We start from the raw sequence: 24,493 nt of genomic DNA, 5'->3' as shown, positions 1-24,493 counted from the left end.
AGCCACTCCTTAGTTGCCCTGGGCTGTGTGTTTCGGGTCGTTGTCATGCTGAAGACCCAGCCACGACCCATCTTCAATGCTCTTACTGAGGAGGAGGTTGTTGGCCAAGATCTCGCGATACATGGCCCCATCCATCTCCCCTCAATACCGGTGCAGTCGTCCTGTCCCCTTTGCAGAAAAGCATCCCCAAAGAATGATGTTTCCACCTCCATGCTTCACCGGTTGGGATGGTGTTCTTGGGGTTGTACTCATCCTTCTTCCTCAAACACGGCGAGTGGAGTTTAGACCAAAAAAGCTCTATTTTTGTCTCATCAGACCACATGACCTTCTCCCATTCCCCCTCTGGATCATCCAGATGGTCATTGGCAAACTTCAGACGGGCTTGACATGCGCTGGCTTGAGCAGGGGACCTTGCCGTGCGTGCAGGATTTTAATCCATGACGGCGTAGTGTGTTACTAATGGTTTTCTTTGAGACTGTGTCCCAGCTCTCTCAGGTCATTGACCAGGTCCTGCCGTGTAGTTTCTGGGCTGATCCCTCACCTTCCTCATGATCATTGATGCCCCACGAGGTGAGATCTTGCGTGAGCCCCAGACGAGGGTGATTGACTGTCATCTTTAACTTCTTCCATTTTCTAATAATTGCGCCAACAGTTGTTGCCTTCTCACCAAGCTCTTGCCTATTGTTCTGTAGCCCATCCTAGCCTTGTGCAGGTCTACAATTTTAACCCTGATGTCCTTACACAGCTCTCTGGTCTTGGCCATTGTGGAGAGGTTGGAGTCTGTTTGATTGAGTGTGTGGACAGGTGTCTTTTATACAGGTAATTGAGTTCAAACAAGTGCAGTTAATACAGGTAATGAGTGGAGAACAGGAGGGCTTCTTAAAGAAAAACTAACAGGTCTGTGAGAGCCGGAATTCTTACTGGTTGGTAGGTGATCAAATACTTAGTGTCATTGCAATAAAATGCAAATTAATTACTTAAAATCATACAATGTGATTTTCTGGATTTTTGTTTTAGATTCCGTCTCTCACCAGTTGAAGTGTACCTATGATAAAATTACAGACCTCTACATGCCTTTGTAAGTATGAAAACCTGCAAAATCGCAGTGTATCAAATACTTGTTCTCCCCACTGTATATCCTGTACACTACAAACACAGATATATCCTGTACACTACAAACATGGATCTATCATGTACACTACACACACAGATATATCCTGTACAACTACACACATGGATAATTCCTGTACACTACACACACAGATATATTTCCTGTACACTACAAACATGGATATATCCTGTACACTACAAACATGGATATATCCTGTACACTACACACACAGATATACCTGTACACTACCAAACATGGATATATCCTGTACACTACAAACACAGATAATCCTGCTACACTACAACACAGATATATCCGTTACACTACAAACACGGATATATCCTGCTACCACTACAAACACAGATATATCCTGTACACTACAAACACAGATATATCCTGTACACTACACACGAAACCTACACTACAACACAGATATATCCTGTACACTACAAACACAATTATATCCTGTACACTACAAACATGGAATATCCTGTAACTACAAACACAGATATATCCTGTACACTACACACACAGATATATCCTTACACTACAAACATGGATATATCCTGTACACTACAAACACAGATATATCCTGTACACTACACACACAGATATATCCTGTACACTACAAACATGGATATATCCTGTACACTACAAACACAGATATATCCTGCTACACTACACACACAGATATATCCTGTACACTACAAACATTGGATATATCCTGTACACTACACACACAGATATATCCTGTACACTACAAACATGGATATATCCTGTACACTACAAACACAGATCTATCCTGTACACTACAAACACGGATTATCCTGTACACTACAAACAACAGATATATCCTGTACACTACAAACACAGATCTACCTGTACACTACAAACAGGATCTATCCTGTACACTACAAACACAGATATATCCTGTACACTACAAACACAGATATATCCTGTACACTACACACACAGATCTACCTGTACACTACAAACATGGATATATCCTGTACACTACACACACAGATATATCCTGTACACTACAAACATGGATCTATCCTGTACACTACACACATGGATATATCCTGTACACTACAAACACAGATATATCCTGTACACTACAAACACAGATATATCCTGTTACACTACAAACCAGATATATCCTGTACACTACAAACATGGATAATATCCTTACACTACACACACAGATATATCCTGTACACTACAAACATGGATATATCCTGTACACTACACACATGGATATATCCTGTACACTACAAACACAGATATATCCTGTACACTACAAACACAGATATATCCTGTACACTACAACACAGATATATCCTGTACACTACACACACAGATATATCCTGTACACTACAAACATGATATATCCTGTACACTACAACAGAATATCCTGTACACTACACACACAGATATATCCTGTTACACTACAAACACATGGATATATCCTGTACACTACAAAACACAGATATATCCTGTACACTACAACACAGATATATCCTGTACACACAAACATGATATATCCTGTACACTACAAACACAGATATACTGTACACTACACACACAGATATATCCTGTACACTACACACACAGATATATCCTGTACACTACAAACATGGATATATCCTGTACACTACACCACACAGATATATCCTGTACACTACACACACAGATTATCCTGTACACTACAAACATGGATATATCCTGTACACTACAAACACAGATATACCTGTACACTACACACACAGATATATCCTGTACACTACAAACATGGATCTATCCTGTACACTACACACACAGATATATCCTGTACACTACAAAACATGGATCTATCCTGTACACTACAAACACAGATATATCCTGTACACTACACACACAGATATTATCCTGTACACTACAAACACAGATATATCCTGTACACTACAAAACACAGATATATCCTGTACACACACAAACACAGATATATCCTGTACACTTACAAACACAGATATATCCTGTACACTACACACACAGATCTATCCTGTACACTACAAACATGGATATATCCTGTACACTACACACACAGATATATCCTGTACACTACAAACACAGATATATCTTGTACACTACAAACACAGATATATCCTGTACACTACACACAGAGATATTCCTGTACACTACAAACATGGATATATCCTGTACATACCACACACAACAGATATATCCTGTACACTACACACACAGATATATCCTGTACACTACAACACAGATATATCCTGTACACTACAAACACAGATATATCCTGTACACTACAAACATGGATATATTCCTGTACACACACACACAGATATATCCTGTACACTACAAACACAGATATATCCTGTACACTACAAACATGGATATATCCTGTACACTACACACACAGATATATCCTGTACACTACAAACATGGATATATCCTGTTACACTACAAACACAGATATATCCTGTACACTACAAACACAGATATATCCTGCTACACTACAAACACAGATATATCCTGTACACTACACACATGGATCTATCCTGTACACTCAAACACAGATATATCCTGTACACTACAAACATGGAATATATCCTGTCTACACTACACACACAGATATTATCCTGTACACTACAAACATGGATCTATCCTGTACACTACACACCCAGATATATCCTGTACACTACAAACACATATATATCCTGTACACTACAAACATGGATATATCCTGTAACTACACACGCAGATATATCCTGTACACTACAAACACATATATATCCTGTACACTACAAACATGGATATATCCTGTACACTACACACGCAGATATATCCTGTACACTACAAACACAGATATATCCTGTACACTACAAACACATATATATCCTGTACACTACAAACATGGATATTATCCTGTACACTACACACGCAGATATATCCTGTACACTACAAACACATATATATCCTGTACACTACAAACATGGATATATCCTGTAACTACACACGCAGATATATCCTGTACACTACAAACATGGATCTATCCTGTACACTACACACACAGATATATCCTGTACACTACAAAACACATATATATCCTGTACACACAAACATGGATTATTCCTGTACACTACACACGCAGATATATCCTGTACACTACACAACATGGATCTATCCTGTACACACACACACAGATATATCCTGTACACTACACACAGATATATCCTGTACACTACAAACATGATCTATCCTGTACACTACAAACACAGATATATCCTGTACACTACAAACATGGATATATCCTGTACACTAACAAACACAGATATATCCTTTACACTACACACATGGATATATCCTGTAACACTACAACACAGATATATCCTGTACACTACAAAACACAGATATATCCTGTACACTACAACATGGATATATCCTGTACACTACACACACAAGATATATCCTGTACACTACAACACAGATATATCCTGTACACTACAAACATGGATATATCCTGTACACTACAAACACAGATATATCCTGTACACTACCACACATGATATATCCTGTACACTACACACACAGATCATCCTGTACCCACACAAACACAGATATATCCTGTACACTACAAACATGGATCTATCCTGTACACTACAAACACAGATATATCCTGTACACTACAAAAACACAGATATATCCTGTACACTACAAACACAGATATATCCTGTACACTAAAAAACACAGGATATATCCTGTACACTACAAACATGGATCTATCCTGTACACTACAAACACAGATATATCCTGTACACTAACAAACACAGATATATCCTGTACACTACAAACACAGATATATCCTGTACACTACAAACACAGATCTATCCTGTACACTACAAACACAGATATATCCTGTACACTACAAACATGGATATATCCTGTACACTTACAAAAACACAGATATATCCTGTACACTACACACACAGATATATCCTGTTACACTACACACACAGATATATCCTGTACACTACACACACAGATCTATCCTGTACACTACAAACATGGATCTATCATGTACACTACAAACACAGATATATCCTGTACACTACAAACATGGATCTATCCTGTACACTACACACACAGATCTATCCTGTACACTACACACACAGATCTATCCTGTACACTACACACACATATCTCTTCTGTACACTACAAACACTCCACAAGCAGCAGGGTCACGACTCACCAGGGAGCCGCACGATTAAACACAGGCCCAATCTCCCTGAGTGCTATTCACTCAGTCAATGAGTGTTTGATGTTTGTTTGTCATGTTCCTCTCGCTCTCCATTTAACTGCACTCATAGAAACACAACACTTGGAGGGATTCAATTCACTGGGGCGTCATATTGTCAATTTGCTTTGCTGCAATTACAACTGGTAGGGTATTTCATTTTCTGGACCTGTTAAAACATCCAAGGATAAAATCCTTACACTCTTTACCTTATCTGAGACATTCCATCGTTTGACTCCCTCCTCTGAAGGCTGAGTGTGTAGTGGTTATCACAGGAGGCTGCTGAGGGGAGGACAGCTCATAATAATGACTGGAACGGAGCCAATGAAATGGCATCAAACACATGGAAACCATGGAAACTATGTGTTTGATGTATTTGATACCATTCCGCTCCATCTATTACCACGAGCCCGTCCTCCCCAATTAAGGTGCCACCAACCTCCTGTGGTGGTTACTTATGCATGGGAGGAGCCTGACCACAAGCATTGACCTGTCTGTGAAATGTTGTGTGGAACAGAGCACAGACCAGCAAAACCCTCACAAGAGCTGCTTTAGCTACAGAATATTAGAAACATCAGAAATCTATAACCAAAGGTAAACACAGCAGAACTGCAGTCTTTCCATTAACAGAGGACAAAGAACGAATAGTAAACATCCATTAATTACTGTCCAGTCCATAGGCCTTTGAGTTTGCAAGAAAGGCATTTCACTGTACTTGTGCATGTGACAATCGATCAGAGTTTTTAAATTCAGTCACTGGACACTCTCACAGCAACTTAAACCTTGTTGAGAATATCCAACCGTGTAGAGATACCCGGATGTCGACTGAGTAAGTCTCTATGGTCATGTTACTAGACTACATTTCTGTCTCCAGAGACAGTGTTTCTTTTTACTGCAGCAGAGGTGTGTGTGTCCCAGGCAGCAGTGAAGGACAGCACAGGGCATCCAGAGGTCCATCACTCCATCTTCCTGGATCAACAAGCCGGCCACCTGTGCTCACTCTCTCCCTTTTCTCTCTCTCCCTCTCTCCCGCCCTCACCACTTGCTGCTGCTGATGCTGACAAGGAACAGAGAGAGACAGCTCCCAAAGGTGTGATCCAAGAGATTGGCGTTACCGACAAATGTGAGGAAAGGATACCACAGGAGCTTCATATGACCATGATGAGACTGTACAAGGGCTTAGAGAGGTTTACTATGTCCAGCACAGACTATACACACCAATCACCTCGGTATCGTGTGTTAGGCGATAGTACATAGTACAACATAGGCCTACCTAGTCTATTAGTGTTATTACAATGTAACAAGACTGACCATATAAGTATAGCCCCAGGTTGTGAAAAGGAGATATATAGGCACTGCCACAGGACAGGAACCTGTGCATCAGCTCTTTCCTCTGATAGGTCCACTTAGCAGATAACCTGCTGTGCAAAGCAGGTACCGCTGCGGACTGCTGGGACTTGCAAAGCTTGAATTACWTCCACACTGTTCGACTACAGAAACTAGAGACACATCACTGCTTTCCTTGAGGGGAAATAGGTGAATCTGTGCATGTGTCAAACAAACAAAACACATATGGGTTAGATAAGGGTATAGAGATACAGTAGCACATAACTACACTGACCAGAGAGTGAGAAAACAACTACAATCAGTGAAGTTGTCTGATACTCTAGGCCAGGGGCTCTGGGGGCTTCACTACTAGAAAACTCACTATCAGAAATGTCAACAGCCTGAGAGTAAGACATTGATGTGTTCCTGGAGGTGTGAAAATGTCAAGACGTTGAAGACGCATGACTCCTATCGTTGCCATGGTTTACAGGGCTTTGTTTTGCCCTCTAGCCATGACAGACAGACAGACAGACAGACAGAGAAGCTGAGGTGATAGATTGAACCTAACAGACTGGCTGACAGCCAGCACAGCTTAATTAAATCTCTCATCTCCCCTGTGGCCATTATTCCCTGACATTCATCTTTCTAACTCCGTTAAAAGTCTCACATCTCTCCATCACCAAACTCCTCACTTATGGGAATGGGGTAGTCAGGAATCTCCTTTGTGTGTGTGTATATCTGTGGTGTTCACCTGTACAACATGGTCTCAGGTGTAGTATAAGTAGGAGAAATGTCCAATACATTGGTCTCCTTCTAAACAACTTCTCAGCATGGACAATGGCTAATCAACAACTTGTAAACACTCCCACCAGTTAGCCATGACTTTTTACAGTGATAATTAACCATGATGGACTGCAGTTCCCTCCCAATTGAATAGAAGGCTATTATGATAACACTGTCCAAAGTATACTTTTGGCCAATCTTTCAGTCACATACTAAAGCCTCGTAAGACCATAATAAACTCACAAAAAGCATGTAGTGGTATTTGAATGGGAGCACTGTTGTGAATGACAACTGGAAACTATGTCACTGTTTGTTGTGTAAACTCTGCCCTGCTTTGGTAATTATATGGCATTGTTGAGATCATTCAATAAGGGAGGACTCCCTCCCAAAAACTGAATTCAAACACCTGCACTGAGGTCACACCTGAATCCAATGACCTACACCTGAGTGACCTTCACCAGGTGACTGCTGACAATGTCATGTAGTGCCAGAAGAATGTTAAGTAATATCTCCACAACACCAGTTGCCAACTACAGCATGGACTTGCCTAGTCATGTCTGTTTCATTCAGCACTAACATACATTCATTTATTGAGCACGAAGCAAGCAACCATATAATTCCGTAATCTATGCATGCTTTGTAACGTGGATATTATAATGAAAGGTTCCAGACACGAGGGTCGAACAGGCACCAAGTTGTAGATCGAGGATGGTGACACAGTAACATAAATATTCAGCAACATACTTCCTAACCGTTCGATGTTGAATTTGAGACATTATAGATATGGGCCAATGATACCGTATTAAGTAATAAACCTGTGACTCATGAAAAATAAGTTACTCATTCAACAGGAAATTATATCCTAAAAATGGGAATCGCGGATTGATACAATTGTGATGTTTGATTTAGACTACTCATATAAATTACCTAGGCCTACATTAGAACTGCCTGGAAAATGGATATGGAATATCATATCAAGATTACACCGCGAGCTGGTGGATTGTCGACACCAATGGCCACATCTGCATTTGGCACAGCAGCCTATTAGAAAATGCTGTCTCGATCGACACTTACCGTTTGGGTTGAAGACGTATCCGTTCGATCCGCGTCAAATCCTCCGGGATAGATTTATGTTTAAACACCGGTGTTTAAACCGCACCTTCTCTTTGCCTAATTCCTTTCCTATTCCAACTAGTATTACTATTTCGATGTCACTCTTTCAAGGCGGAACTACACATTGCGTCCTAGACATTAGGAAGGACAAGAGCAACGAACGAAGCAGCCAATACGAGAGGAGGCAGTACAAATTAAATTCGAACGCCCCCAAGAGGTTAACTGAGAAGATGTCCAAATACTGTGTACAGTACACCATTTTTTCCCTTATTTTCTTTTAGATGGGGGCCCATCATGTCCATCACTGTGTTGTTGACCCATTTCTCGGAGATTATGCGCTTAGAACTCACATGGAGTTTCTATTTTCAATCCTCAACTGATTGTATAAGCATACAAACAGGATGTGCTGCTGCAACATGTTACAAACTTTTTTTGATCTAAATCGCCAACTTTTTTTGTTGTATTTCCAGACCAGCTGTATAAATGTAGGGATCAGCAGGACTGTTTACTTCAAGTACTCATGCCATGGAGACAACCAACATTAATTCTTATTATTTAATTTTTCGGGGGGGGGGGTTGTGCTGAATTGTGTAGTAAAATGTGTGGCCAAGAGCACAATTGATTTGTTCAAAAACATGTGCTTCTTACTCCTCAGACAGATCAACAGTATTCATATCAATGGGAGGGATAGTAGTTTATTTATGTACCAGCATCTGTTGCACTTCTTTCAACATCTCTTGTTTGGTTCTTAACCTGGCTGACACTAGTAGGTGAGGTTATTTTTAAACAGTCCTCCAAAAATAACTAATCAATACAAATTCAACCCAAGAAAATAACATTCAGATGCATTTACACAAAACATTGCAAATAAACAGTACAGGTGAAAGAATACAAGAAAATAAATGTATAGGTCCGTCACAAGTCTTTCACTGAGAACAGAGCACATAATGCTGAGGTCATAGCAGACATCTCCACAAATATTTGCAGCAAGCCAAAGGTCAAAGGCTACAGTGAAGCAAAGTTGAAGGTCGAGTTCCTACCCGACTAGATGGGCAGGTGTTGCATTGCATCAACCAATGGTTTTGTGATAAGTCACCGACTGTGCAGTCAGGCACCTGATTGCTAGATCATTTGATGTGGCTAACTAAAAATGTTAAATACCTATACATGCTTTCAAAGATCTGGCATACAGCTGCAATGTAGTCGGGCAGGAATTCAACCAAAGACATCGAGACAAGAGTGAATAGGATAGAGGTTATCCACAAGAAAACAATGAGAATGGAAGGAAACCAAACATTTAAACTATATATATATATATATATTTTAAGCCAGAAACATTATATATAATATATATACCTTTTTTAATCCAGAAACGTCACTTGTCAAAATGTGTGATACTGTCCCTCCAGTGTCTATAATACAGACAAAGTAAAAATTCACTACGTAAAATCTGAAAGATGAATCTTATCTATACAGTGCCATTATATAAGAATATATAGTTTGTATTTTCACTCCCTATTTAAAATCTTATGAAGTAGGCCTGTGACGATACCGGTATCGCAAAACATTTTCCATGGCAAAAATGAAAGCAAAGCTGACTAAACTTGTTGATCCTTTAAAAACCTGCTTCATGTAAAATAGTGTGTTATAGCTTGAAATATAAATAAATGTGACTYGATGACAACAGAATGATGTTTGTTTCTAACATTATGGCTGTTTTCCTAAAGAAGTTAAATCCACAGTGTTATGTTTCCTTGCCACGGCACTAAATGAGTATTGAGATACTGGTATCGTCCCCGCCCTAATATTACGGCTATGCTCCGTAAAACAGTCCACATGTTCAACAAACATAAGCTTAACAATTATGCAATGGGAGATAATCAAATTCTAAGTACTTTACAGAAAGGAAAAAAGTTTGCTGAACATGGCTCCAAGGAAAGAGTTCAGTCAGTTACTGAAAGTTGTCATTATGAAGATTAAAAGTTTGCCTATCAGAAGTTCAGGTGAGGTCTTTGAATACACATTGCAGCGCAACAATTTGTTGAGTACTTGACAGCAAGCTTCAAACTGAACGTCAGACCAAGGCATTAATATGATGCAGGTTTGCACCAACAAACCCATACAACCATAAACTGTCCCTGTTGGTTCTCTTGTATTTACTCCATCCATTACCAACTGTATCTTTGACTATGATACAGTACACTTCCATTCTGTGGAGTTTTCCCTGTATAGACTTGAGGCCTGAAAGAGGAAGACCAACTGACATCCTCAAGCATTCAACCCCATGCCATGAGATGCTCCCACCAGTCTACAGCATAATGAAAATAAGTGCATTTGCATKAAATTATCTGGTAAATTCTCCTCAGTCCAACCCCCCAATGCCATAGATAAACCAGTGAGTGCTGCTCTCGACTGCAATGAGGGAGTTCAATTAAGTGCACCGGGCTATGGCCTGTGACGGGTAAAAGCCGTGAGGGAGGACTGCCCTTCTCAAATTGATCAGTGATCTGCGCCACCCGGTCATGTTGTCAACAAGGCAGCCTCCCACTGGGCACAGATGCCAAATCAACATCTATTCCACGTTGGTACAATGTCATTTCATTGAAATGACATGGAAACATTGAATCAACCAGTGTGTGCCCAGCGGTGCATCATTCCGAAACATACATTATTCTTTTCCATAAAATGTTTTCATTGGGAAGGCAGATAAAGCCTTCTCAAAAGCAATCACTTTTGCATGTGAAAACAGAACCCTACTCATTACTCCACGTGCTTAACCTACGTCACTTTCGTTTTGAGCAGACTTCGTGGACGGCCAAAACGGGGCACCTGGCTCACGTCCGGGAGGCAGCCCAGTTCCAAAACGAATGCAATCAATGCTGACATGGTTCACACAGGGCTGGCCTGGGCATTAATCAAATCCCCTCATTGTCTCTCTGAGTGCTGTGAACATGGATGTCACACTGCTCACTTGCGCCCTCATGTGGAGCAGCACAGAGCGATCTGCTGCACCTTGGCCAGCTCTGTAAGCAGCAGCTTCATGCGGTGTTTGAGCTGAGGCAGCCGGGCCAGGGGCTCTGGGGGCTCCAGCTCTCCTGTGTAGTCCAGCCAGCTCTCCAACACTGAAGAGGAGAGATGGAACACTGTCAATCACTGATGTTAAGTTCACAATACATAGCTGAGAAGTTATTATTATGAGTATTTCTGACTACCTCAACTAACCAGTGCCCCCCACACATTGACTCTGTATCGGCATCCCCCTGTATATATTGTTATTTTTTACTGCTCCTCTTTAACTACTTGTTACTTTTCTCATCTGTATTTTTTTAAAACTGCATTGTCGGTTAGGGGCTCGTAAGTAAGCATTTCACTATAAGGTCTACACCTGTTGTATCCGGCACATGTGACTAATACAATTTGATTTGATTATTAGGGCAGCAGGTAGCCTAGCAGTTAAGAGCATTGGGCCAGTAATCGAAAGGTTGCGGATTTGAATACCCGAGCTGACAAGGTAAAAAAATCTGTCGATGCCCTTAAGCAAGGCACCTAACCCAAATTTGCTCCAGGGGTGCCTTACTATGGCTGACCCTGTAAAACAACATTTCACTGCACCTATCCGTTGTATGTGACCTGTCTCTTATACACATCTAGATGTGTATAAGAGACAGGATGCTGACGACTGCTGTGCCAATAAATATTGAAATGAAGCAGCCTACTGCTCGGTGCGTCACCGTTGCATTGTGGGAAATGTAGTATTGGTGCGTGTAAAAGATCTGCGGGCTGCCGGCTTGCTGCGGTCTGCGGGCCGGTTCTAATAATAAATCAAGATCATCCCAGGGGCCGTAAAAAACCTTCTCGCGGGCCGGATGTGGCCCGCGGGCCTTGACTCTGACATATGTGCTGTAAAACAACATTTCACTGCACCCATGTGGCAATAAGAAATAGGTTAATTGATTTTAGCTACAATTGTGATGGACAAGAAAGAACGCTACTGTCTTTATTTGACTTGTTTTGCACGAAATTCTCTCTTATTCATTGTACATATACGATAATTGTGGCATTAAAATGCTTTCCTTGCTAATAAACAGAAAACAGAGGGGCTATGTTGTCTCACCATCTAGCTCCCTCTCGATGAAGTCCATCCTGTGTGTGACCTCATCCTGGACAGCATCTATGTGATCCAACAGGTTGATCTGCCACTGGTGCTGCTGGCCACTGCCGTCCCCTCCCCCACCGCAGCCAACACCCTCCTCCCGCTTCACCTCGGCCTGGCCCCACCGACCAACATCTGAACCCTGGACATATGGGAAAGAGGATTCAGTCATGAAGTTGACTTTTTAGAGTATCTACCACTCTATAGTGTATGCGGGATGTATGGATGGATAGATGGTACAATATAGACAGACGGGTAGAGATGTTGAAGGAGAATGTCTGAAGGCTGAAACAGAACTGACCTTGGTGTGAGTGTTCAGGTGTGTGGGGGCTTTGGGCCTGGCTGTCTCCAGCATGCCTCCATAGCGCTGCTCTCTCTCCAGCAGGTCCTCAGTGCTCCTCAGGCTGTCCTCCAGCTCAGATCCCCTCCGTGTGGTCTCCACCACCAGCCTCTGCTCCACTGCAGGGTAGTATGCCCGCGGCTTCTGGTAGCAATGCTCACTCATTATGTACGAGTCCTGAAACGACTGGTAGGGCGAGGAGGAAGACGAGGAGGAGGAAGAGGCTCGGCTAAGCTTCTCCATGGCGGCTGACATTAGAGCTTCTGCGCCACCACGGGCGAGACTCTTGTGGTCCTTCTCGGAACCCTCGTCTGTTAGCGCAGGAGAGGGTGCTGCGTCGGTGCCCGTACCTGAGCCACCTCTTCTCCAGGGCCTCTCTGCTCTCTTCCAGGGCTGGCACCACAACTGCAGGTCCGGGTGGGTCTGGGTTCTACAGCGGCACACAAGGGCAATCAGACTCCAAACATTTTACAAGGATAGATATTGATTCATATTAGTTTTTCCATTCAACACTACTTACTGTAGGACGCTCATTTTGAGCTGGAGGCCATTGAGCACCTCCACCACACGCTGTACATCTCCTAGTAGCTGGTGTGTTGCTGCAATCTTCTTGGCATTCTGGTGGGAGTAGTTCTCATCCAGGAAGGACAGACCATACATGTGACCGCTGCTCAGCCAATCACGGTCATACCGGTAGCGCAGGCTTTGTCTCTGACCTGGAACAGAGTTCATGTGATATCATAAGTGTGATGGGAAAATGTAAGGTGAAAAGTTCATATTAGAGTGAGTAACAATGTTTAGCATATTTATATATTTTCCCTTTTCTGTAACACACATGATTTCTAGTGTTCTATTTGTGACACTCGTGTGTAGGATGGTGGTCACTAGACTTGATACTGAACATTACAAAATGTCCTCATATCTGTTGATAGTGATTGAAGCCAGAGCTAATGAAGATACAACGACAGAGGACACTGATTATTATTCTATTGATGACATCATAAAACAATGATTCTGTAGCAGCTGGCAAAGTCATTGCCTTTTGTTCGACTTCCTACAAACCTCTCGAGCTGGTGTTTGGAAAATATTTGGTGCCGCCTGATTAGAGTAAAAAGGTCCTGTATCCAGGAGGCCAGTTAGACATGTCTCTGCTTCTGGGCTGGAGGTGTCTCCCTGTTGCAATTTGTAATAAACCGGATAGATTTTTGATTGAACTTACCAAGGACTGCTCTCCTTTTTGTTCACCTGGAAATTCTTATTACAATAAGGCACAGCCACAAAAACCACAGTTAAATGTACTGGCTTGTCTTGTGTTTTAACCTCGCCTTTCCCTTCCCCAAGTAACCCCATGGAGAAACCTGAGATAGAGTTTCTAATAGGCCAAGTTGTGTGTTGCTGGCTCTCACCTGGTGGGTCTCTGCAGACGTAGCAGGCGTATTTGTCCGGGACGTTCTCCTCCAGGAGGCCCATGCAGGTGCCATGCTGCCAGCACAGACACTCCTCACACTGGAGAGATGAGACAAGGCCAGGGAGCAACACTATCAAACTGAGTTTTCCTCCCTGCTGCTAATTTTTGGCCCGAGCTTGCTTTTAGAGAAGCTGAGTTGGGCTAGACCTTTAGTTTGGTGCGGTTTGACAAATGTGATTGATTTAAATGATTGAGAGACTAGTGGATTGCCACCAACTATTTATTTCAGACTCAATGATGTGTATTGGAGGCAGATCAGGGCTAGAGTCAGGTAAACCCCCAAGCAGCTCACCTGTATCATGAAGTCGTTTTCCTCTTCCGCCTCACAGACGCAACGCACAACCTCCTGACTGCCTGTCTCCAAGGCAACAGAGCCCAGACTTAGGGGTGTTGTAGCATTGTCCAGCTCCGCCCCCAGCTCGTCATCACTCCACTCACAACTGTCAGTGGACCAATCACTGATGCTATCCTCATCTAGAGGGGAAATCAAGGGATGGAAAGGGTTAACTAATAAAGACAACCCTGGTCACAGTGACCCTAGTCTCCTTTAGTAGCATTGTAACATCTAGATTTCCTCCATGAGCTGGTTTCAGTATATTTGCCAATGTGAGTCCTCAGGAGATAATGTCATCGGGATGTAACTGATGTGTTTGATCAAGAGATAATTGCAACACAAGCAGAGGGGGCTCTCCATGGTAGAAATATAGGAGGAAACTATAGCTCATTTTATCTACAGCATTGTAACATACAGTATGCATGCCCCTTATGCATAGCACTGCGAGTCGAACATATAACAAACTGATGAGAATAAAGCAAGCCATAGCAGCAAAGCAAAGGCTCCAGATTCAATCAATAAACCAATCAATAAACCATAGAACAGGTCTAGTTTGTTTGAAAGTGTGGAAAATTATTAGCAAGATAGGTTTGATACGGAATGGAAAAGATACACAGGTAGACGGTAAGAACAAATTACTTATGGACTGAAAGCAGGCAAAGAATAATGGCAAAGGGAAGAGAGTGACGCACACACTCAGACATACAGACACACAATAATACCCACCATCCACGTGCATCTGCTCTGACTGGTTGTATCCGGGCCTGAAGTGGTAGGACTCAGGCTTGTGATTGTGTGAGAGGGGGAATTTGAGTGGCAAATTCAATTTGGACTGAAGAGCGAATATTGAGATGTCAATATTCTCCTCACTACCTGTGTACTCTGTTAATAAACGGGAGGGGGAAGCAGATGCAGAACAAAATGTCAACTTTGGAAATGCTGATGAGGACAAACAAGAGCTAATCTTTGGGGGGGGGGGGGGGTCAAACAGACAATATATGAATCCAAACTGTGTGTACAGCTGAAGATACTATTATGGGTGTGAGAATATGTCCTTACAACAAAGACAACCTAAAAAGTAAACTTGTGTCCACAAAACCCCTTTACTTGAGTGTTTCTGAGAGCTGAACTGGCCAAAACAGTCCAAATAAAGTCTAATTGTGTGTGAATGTACACAGTGAATAAACCATCCTCTTAATACTGTATGTGTGTTATAACAAGTGTCATCCACAGATCCAGAGTGAATTTAAACTAGGTCAATAGACCAATAGTGGTTCAAACTTGGTTACAAAAGTGGCATTACAGTAGCTTGCGCCTCGCAGTAGAGTTCAAACAGATTAGTCAGATGGTTAAAAAAACAGAATAAAGGCCTGTGTTATTATATGAGCAACAGATGTGAAAATCATCAGTCAGAGGAAAAGGGGTAGAAGCACAAGACGGCTGATGCAAACAAAATGATCAGCGGCTATTTGACTGATGAAGTGAGGTCAGTAGTGAGGACACAGCAGTTGTAGTGCTACTCCAACCACACTGCTGGTTTGCCTCTGAAGCGAAGCAGGGTTGTCCTGGTCGCTCCCTGGATGGGAGACCAGATTCTGCTGGAAGTGGTGTTGGCGGGCCAGTAGGAGGCACTCTTTCTCTAGTCTAAAAAACATATGCCAATGCCCCAGGGCAGTGATTGGGATATTTACCCCTGTGTAGGGTGCCATCTTTCGATGGTCACTAAAGATCCCATGCCACTTATCGAAAGAGTAGGGGTGTTAACCCTGGTGTCCTGGCTAAATTCCCAATCTGGCAGTCATACCATCCCTAGCTTCCAATTGGCTCATTCATTCCCCTGTAACTATTCTCCAGGTCGTTGCTGTAAATGAGAATGTGTTCAGTCAACTTACCTGCTAAAATAAGGATATACATTTTTTTTTTWAAGAAATAAAACACCTACCAAGAGGAGTGAAGGAAATATATCAGGGGTCTTCCCATGGCCTGAATGAAGCGTTGCACATGCAGCGGAGCTAAAGCTATAGGACAGGAGCCCCATGCAGAACAGTAGGACGACTAGGGTCTCCTTACCACACTTGACCTTCTTTTTCTTCTTCTTTTTCTTCAGATTAATGCGAAGGAACGCCCTCTGTTTCTTATCCTTCAGCCGATCTCGTTCTTTCACCACTGCTGGAGTGACACGGGGGAACCAAGAGTTAGGAGTGCTCTAGACACTGAAGGCGTGTTCCGCCATTACAAACACTGGAGCATGCACCATTTCACAATAATCCTGTTGTGTCATGTTAAGAGAAAGTGGATCAGAAAACAGCAAAGAACTACACATTTGCTCATAGCCAATGGCCTATTTAAAAGGAAAGAAATCCACTCAAACTATCTTTGAGTATTTTCTTTCATTAGTCCACTGTTGATAAGTCCCAAAATGTTTAAGATAAGATTTAAGAAGCAAACTGTCACACTTGCCACATCATGATTTTGCATCATATAATGCCTTTCTCATCATGATGTGGCAAGTGACACTTTGCTTATTGAAAGTCAATATCCTGACAACTTAAAATAAAAAATAAAGTAAAATTGGGACTATTAACAGTGGACGAAAAAAATATAGTCGAGTGGATTTTTCAGAAGCCTTCTCGTTCCACATCTTACACAGACATATGTCCATACCACTGCTCTCAGTAGTCTCTGTCTCCACTGGTCTCTGTCCATTCCTGTCCAGCTGGTTCTCTTTGCTCTTCTCCCTCAGTAGAGCCCTCTGCTGCTGGCGCTGGGTGTTGACATTAGGTGGAGCTGATGTGCGTCTGTTCATTGTCTTGGCCTCACTACGTGGAGATGGGGGAGTTCTAGTAGGACTGTGCACATTGGAGTCTGCCAGGCATAGAAACACAATATTAATATTATGGCTAAAACTGATTTCCTCTTTGGGCGAATCTATCATGTAGCTAAGTCCCTTTTTTGATACTTACGCATTGAGGCGGAGATGGTGCGTCTCCTCTTAGGACTTTCCAGAGAGGTAGGGGAGGGGTGCTTCTCTGAGGCCCGTGTCTGGGCGGTGGGGCTTAGGTCGTCCTCTAGCTGCTGCTCCTCTCCATGGTAGTATTTCATGTGGTAGTGAAGCAGTTTGGCCTTGCGGAATGACTTGGTGCAGCCTACAGCGCTGCATTTAAATGGGTTGTGGTCCAAGTTGATGGACAGGACTGGGGGAGGCTGGTTTTTGATCACTCTGTACACTGAAAACACAATGGAAATGTGTAAGAGGATGGACAAACAGCTAGGAGTGGAGATACTCATGTAAACTGATGTAACAGAGTGCTGGGCGAGAACTCACATGGCTCTCTGCTAAATCGGTTGGGGTTGTGGAAACCCTGCTTCCTTATCGCTGGAAATAAAGACACAGAGACAATATAAACTGAGTCACTGACTGACAACATTCAACACAAATTAAAACAAATCAATTCTCAGAAATATATTTTCAAAACTTTTATAGTATTTTGACGACTTGTGAGAAAATAAACCTCTAAAATGGACAGAACCTCTAAATAGAGGTACAGTGCACTTAAATACAAGTGCACTGACAGCTTACGTTAATTGGAAGTATAAGGAAGCCTTTTGGATAGTGATTTTCTGAAGAGTTGTGTGGTCTTACGTTTCACTGGGAGGGCCAGTGGTGCAGGTTTGGAGCTATCCGGTTGGCTTTCTGCCTTCTGCTCCACTCTGTCAATGGTGGACATAGCTGAGGGTAATGGGACAGACACTGGCCCGGTCTGTGTTGACATCTGATTAGGTGACTCAGTGGATGGCTTAGTTTCATTAGGTGAGCTCAGGACTGTGTACTCAGTTTTCATTTCCACCTCTTCTTTCTTCATCCCTTCATTTAAATRAGTAGGCCTCTCCTCACTCTGTCCTCCGTCTTCTTCCATTTTTACTTCAGTCGGGCCCACAGTGGCTGCCACGTGATCCCCGAGGTTGATCTGTCCTGCATGTTGCTCTGTATCCTCCTCCTGCTTAACTATGGATGGTGTCTCTTTGGTGACATCCCCCTCACTATCCTTCCTCTTGGTCTTCTCCTCCACCTCCCTCTCATGCCATTCATCTTCATCATTATTGTCACCATCCTCTGTGTCACTGTCCCCCTCCTGGTCAGAGGTACTGCGTCTGGTTCTTTTATTCTTTGGGCCGTATTCCTGAGGCCTCCGTTCTCTGCCATTCTGGGGCTTCTTGAAGCCGTTCCTCTCAGTGGACCGAGCCTTTCCTCCTCCTCTCTATTTCCACAAAGAGGGGGGATGAAAATATTTAGGAAAATTAGGTAAAGTATGACCCACAGAAACATGACCCTCTGCATGGCAAGCCAACACAATATCAACAGATATACAGCACCAGTCAAAAGTTGAGAAACCTACTCATTCAAGGGTTTTTATTTATTTTTCCTATTTTCTACATTGCAGAAYAAAAAAAAACTATGAAATACCACATATGGAATCATGCAGAAAAAAAAACAGTTAAATCAAAATATATTTTTCAAAGTAGCCACATGACAGCTTCACAAACTCTTGGCATTCTCTCAACCAGTTTCATGAGGTAGTCACCTAGAATGCATTTCAATTAACAGGTGTACCTTGTTCAAAGTTCATTTGTGGAATTTCTTTCCTTCTTAATGCATTTGCGCCAATCAGTTGTGTTGTGACAAGGTAGGGGTGGTATACAGAAGATAGCCTTATGTGGTAAAAGACCAAGTTCATATTATGGCAAGAACAGCTCAAATAAGCAGAGAGAAACAACAGTCCATCATTACTTGAAGACATGAAGGTCAATCAATGTGGAAAATGTCAAGAACTTTGAAAGTTTCTTCAAGTGCAGTTGCAAAAACCATCAAGCCTATGATGAAACTAGCACTTATGAGGACCACCACAGGAAAGAAAGACCCAGTTACCTCTGATGCAGAAGATAAGTTAATTAGAGTTACCAGCCTCAGAAATCAGCAATTAACTGCGCTTAGTGGGACTATCATTTGTTTTTCAACAAGACAATGACCCAAAACTCATCCAGACTGTGAAAGGGCTATTTGACTAAGGAGAGTGATGGAGTGCTGCATCAGATGACCTGGCCTCCACAATCACATGACCTCAACCCAATTGAGATGGTTTGGGATGAGTTGGACAACAGAGTGAAGGACAAGCAGCCAACAAGTGCTCAGCATATGTGGGGACACCTTCAAGACTGTTGGAAAAGCATTCCAGGTGACTACTGGTTGAGAGAACACAAAGCCGTCATTAAGGCAAAAGGGTAGCTACTTTGAAGAATCTAAAATATATTTTAATTTGTTTAACACATGATTCCATGTGTTATTTCATAGTTTAGATGTCCTCAATATTATTCTACAATGTAGAAAATAGTAAAAATAAAGAAAAACCCTTGAATGCGTAGGTGTTCCAAACTTTTGACTGGTACTGTATGCCCTTTGAACAGGTACAAACTACTATTGACAGTCCCTGATGAGAGAAGGAAACAAAGAGCTCACCTCTCTTACAAAAGGTTTCACGTGGATCCCCTTTACCGTCTGGACGACGCCATCATAAAACTTCACGGTGTAAGATGCTGAGGGCAAATGGAGGTCAGATGGATCAGGTTAATGCTGAACAGAATCCACAAATCTCTTCAATATGCATACGAGTACTTCCAAACCACTCACCATCTTTATTCACTGCCAAGACCTTGGCAGGGTAGAAGCGGCAATCAGACCAACTGGCGAGGACCTTGTCATTCACATGAAATCCCTGGACAGACAGATGAAATGAAGTGTCACTGTCAAACATGGATCCAGTATCAGCCTGAGCAAATGAAATCAAATAGAAGTAGGCGGGGCAAACAGAAGGACAGGTACAGCTAAGTAGAGCAACCAGTAGGGATATAATAGGGAGTATAAGTAAGTAAATAGAGTACATCTCTTACAGGGATAGGACAGTCGTCCAGCAGTCCCTGTCGTCTCAGCTGGATCCTCTCTACAGGTCTCAGGTAGGGGCTGGTCCAGTCAAACCACTCATCATAGCGGTGGCTCCACTGACGGTAGTGGATCAGGACCTTCTCGTCATCATAGTCAATCTTTTCTATGTTGGCTGGATACCTAGGAGCAGGGCGTATACGAGAGGGGTGATTGAGATGGGAGCAAAGGAACTCAACTGGAAGACAAGAGATCATTGGTGTATAGGTAATAAGAAAGGCTAGGATAACAGAGAATAGCAGAAATTGAGAGAAAGACTGAAAAGGAGCTGAGGAATTAACAAAGAGAGATTGCAGGTAGAGTAAGACAATTTACTGACAAAGAAAGAGTCAGAGAGGAACTGAAGCATGACTCACCAGTTTTTGAGGGCGTCTCTGGCCTCCAGCGTTGCTCCCACCTCAAAGGTTATTCCTCTTCTGTTAGGGGGTGTCTTGCTCATTGTGTCCACATCCACCTCCTGCTGACAGGCACAAAGTTCTACCTGGTTAAACACCAGAAACGCATAATTCTAGTACCTAAATTGCTACACAAGGTCATACAAAAAATAACCAGAGTTGCTAGACTGGCTTAGAGCGAACTGGCTTAGATAGGACTGAGACCATAATCAGTGGAGAATTTTGTCAGTTTTCTTAATTTCTTCTACTTGTTACATAACGAATCACATTAGTGGAACGTGAACGCAAACAACGGTTCTAAGGAACTTAGTCATTTTGAGGGGACTGACATCAAGAGAGGAGAGAATTGGCTGAGGCTTGACTATATGGCTGAGAGAGAAGGGAATTATTACATAAATACACAAACAATAATATGCCATTCATCAAACGCTTTTCTCCAAAGCGACTTACAATCATGCGTGCAAACATTTTATATATGAGTGGCCAACAGTGGTAGTCAAACCCAGGACCCTGGCATTATAAGCACCATGCTCTACTGACTGAGCCACTCACGACTACACAAGGGGATTCCACCAGGCATGGGGGTTGTGGGCGCGGCTTAAATCAGTCCAGAGTTGTCAGCAGGGAGAAAACTGTGCTGTTTCACAATTTCCTGCAAGTCTATACTTTTTGACATGGCTATTTGTGTTCTTATGATCGAACATTATAACAAAACCAATGGGGACCCCAATCGGGGGCCTATCAGTAATCCTGCGTGGCCTATCAGTAATCCAGCAGTGCCAAAAACACTTGACTGTCTAGATTATATTTTTGTGACTTCTAGTTCTCAACGATATTATATATATATAAAAAAAAAGATATATAGATCTTAGTTTGTTTCATCCAAAGTTAAGTGAAAATTGTAGTCTAAGGAACTCAGTGAGAAAGAAAACCTTTAAGGAATTAGAGCATCCATAAAGTAGTCATTATCATAAGCACTACAAACTCTTTATTAGAAAAGTCATACTACATAAAGGGTGATGTAAAATTCCCTTACATCTGGTGCTCTTCCAAAGATGGCATAACCATTGACACCCTTCATATCGCTTGATATTCAGTTTGCATGATTTCTGAAGCATATTCCTTAAAGGGTTTTATGAACCCTTTACAATATCAAATATATATGATCCATCATTTATCATACTCCAATGTTTATCCCCCTAAAAAAACACTTAGCAAAGAAACCCCTATATGCTTCCTGCCTACTTCAGATCTCAACCTATGGCCACCTGCTTGCTTCACAAAGGATGCTACCTAAATTGAGGTGAATAGAAACCGGTCCTCCAGGGCAAACCAGCACGCAAACCTTCCTCTTTGAAGCTTTTGCAAGCAACCCTTATGAAAGACTCCATCGATTTGTACATGAATACTGTCTAATCCACGTATTGAGCATCTTTCTGCAGCCAGTAGCCTAATAAATGAGGTCAAGAGCCAGAAAGCTTTCGAAGACGTGGGCAGCACGCTATGAAATTCCGACAGTCTATTCTGTATCCCTATTTTTTTTGTTCAATCGGGGTGATCAAAGTATAACGATTCATTATAATTTTGGTAATTTACTAAAATGTTAATTATGATTATGAAATTTGCTCAAATAAAAAATATGCATTGCTACTCAAACGGTCCATTGTCTGGTCCATTGCTTAGCGTTACATTGTTGTCTCGGGCCCTGGATACTTGGTATCCTCTCTATCCCAGTCAAACACAATCACCGGGAAACACACCATTCTAAACATATCTATGCAATACATTAGCCTACTTTGGGGAGGCCAAACTCACCGCCAAACTCACCTTCGGGGAGAGACTTTGAGCATATTCCATATCAATGCAACCTAGCTAGTAGCCGGATATCTTCACGCTACTTGGCAAACCACGTGTTCTGGTCAGGCGAACATTCCACGTATTGAGACAATAGCAATGGTCTCTGAAATTAGATTAAGCTAGTTATGCAGATAGGCCAGTTGAATAACACGAACCTACCGTAGGGCTATGTAGGTTCAATAAACACACCTATTCCGACAAAGCACTTGTGAATTAATAGGGCATTATTTGTTGGACTGACAGTGTCGCTCAAGACGCACGGAAGCGACCACAATCAAATGAAGCAAATGGCGCGCAATACACATATTTTGTTTAATATACTACGCCTGATAAAGGGTGAAAATAACCTTCAATTTGGACCCTCAACTAAAGGCCTACTAATAGTCCATGGCTTTAAATGTACTATGTAGCCCGAGAACAGAAGCCTAGCACAAAAAATATCGAAATAGTCTAATCCTGCCCTGTTATGCCATGTTTTTTATCCCCACATTTTTGGGAAAGCCGTCTGCGCGTTCTACGCTTAAGCAATCACCTAGCATCCACTCAAAAGTGAGGCTCAAATAAAATGCGTAGGATTTTACACAATTCACGACTGCAAAACTCGCTTTGTTGACTATAGTTTCTGAAAGCTTATTGTCAGATATTCTGTAAGGAGTGGGAGTGTTCATTATATTACACTGTAGTTCGTCAGTAATTTCACCAAAGCTAATTGGTTAAAGGGTCTGATAGGGGCGGGCTTTAGAAATCTTACAGGCCATTTAGATTGTCATTCTTAAGGGGATCGCGGGGCCTCTGTAGGCCACACTTTTCTTACGGTACTAAATACTGCATGGAAATGTAGCATTTTGAACTTCCCTGAAGCTGCGGAACCCTCCAGAAAAACAATTACAAGTCAACCTTACGCCAAACAGTATAAACTGTATAAGATATCCATAAAGCAAAATACATCTATATTACAAGTCTTTTAAAGTTATTTGTTTAGAACTCAGGAAGCACAAGCAGCATTCACAATCTTTTGTGTTATTGATGCATAATACCTTTGGCTATTATGTCGCAAATACTAAGACTAAAATGTTGCATCAAATGTTACCTTGATTTCTGAGTACTCTTTCCGATGGTGATGTGCACAATGAGCGATAAAATATTTTCGTGTGGTGCCTCAACGTCTGATTCCAGTGCACGCAGTTACATTTTCTTCCCGATGCACTCGAGTCGCACTACCGGCGAATGGCACGCAACTACGCATGTGCCATTATTAAAAGGACCTTCTGTTCTCGCATCACAGGGGTGCATGGTAGAGGCTACTTGTGCCAGA

At 42.1% G+C, this 24,493-nt stretch overlaps 2 protein-coding genes across 15 annotated transcripts in view; both read right to left on the bottom strand.

Moving 5' to 3' along the window:
* LOC111968890 (protein NDRG3-like) overlaps positions 1–8,834 on the bottom strand; it is a 63,352-nt gene extending 54,518 nt beyond the window's left edge. For both annotated transcript variants that reach the window (XM_023994835.2, XM_023994844.2), the window contains exon 1: positions 8,598–8,834. The gene's annotated coding sequence lies outside the window, so the exon portion shown is untranslated. The remainder of the gene's footprint in view (positions 1–8,597) is intronic.
* A 1,111-nt stretch (positions 8,835–9,945) lies between these two features.
* Positions 9,946–24,404, bottom strand: LOC111968830 (PHD finger protein 20). Of its 13 annotated transcripts, none has more exons than XM_023994756.2 (18): positions 24,269–24,404; positions 23,137–23,281; positions 21,283–21,383; positions 20,869–21,049; positions 20,618–20,702; positions 20,447–20,523; positions 18,575–19,190; positions 18,257–18,307; positions 17,895–18,158; positions 17,578–17,796; positions 17,002–17,100; positions 15,658–15,813; positions 14,890–15,071; positions 14,536–14,635; positions 13,650–13,845; positions 13,091–13,559; positions 12,751–12,931; positions 9,946–11,758 (listed from the first exon to the last, which is right to left on the bottom strand). In XM_023994756.2, exons 2-18 carry the CDS (start codon positions 23,176–23,178, stop codon positions 11,616–11,618), a joined length of 3,162 nt encoding a protein of 1,053 aa, XP_023850524.1. In that variant the 5' UTR covers positions 23,179–23,281; positions 24,269–24,404; the 3' UTR covers positions 9,946–11,615. The 13 variants fall into 13 exon arrangements, with proteins under 13 accessions (XP_023850524.1, XP_023850491.1, XP_023850509.1 ...); XM_023994723.2 differs by having other exon boundaries at positions 21,283–21,407; positions 23,149–23,281; XM_023994741.2 differs by having other exon boundaries at positions 17,002–17,097; positions 21,283–21,407; positions 23,149–23,281.
* Between the last annotated feature and the right edge of the window lie 89 nt (positions 24,405–24,493).

The sequence above is a fragment of the Salvelinus sp. IW2-2015 genome, linkage group LG1 (assembly GCF_002910315.2).
Source record: "Salvelinus sp. IW2-2015 linkage group LG1, ASM291031v2, whole genome shotgun sequence".
NCBI classification, from domain to species: domain Eukaryota; kingdom Metazoa; phylum Chordata; class Actinopteri; order Salmoniformes; family Salmonidae; genus Salvelinus; species Salvelinus sp. IW2-2015.
The sequence above is the reverse complement of the archived record's forward strand: the minus strand, read 5'-3'. Positions and strand labels throughout refer to the sequence as shown.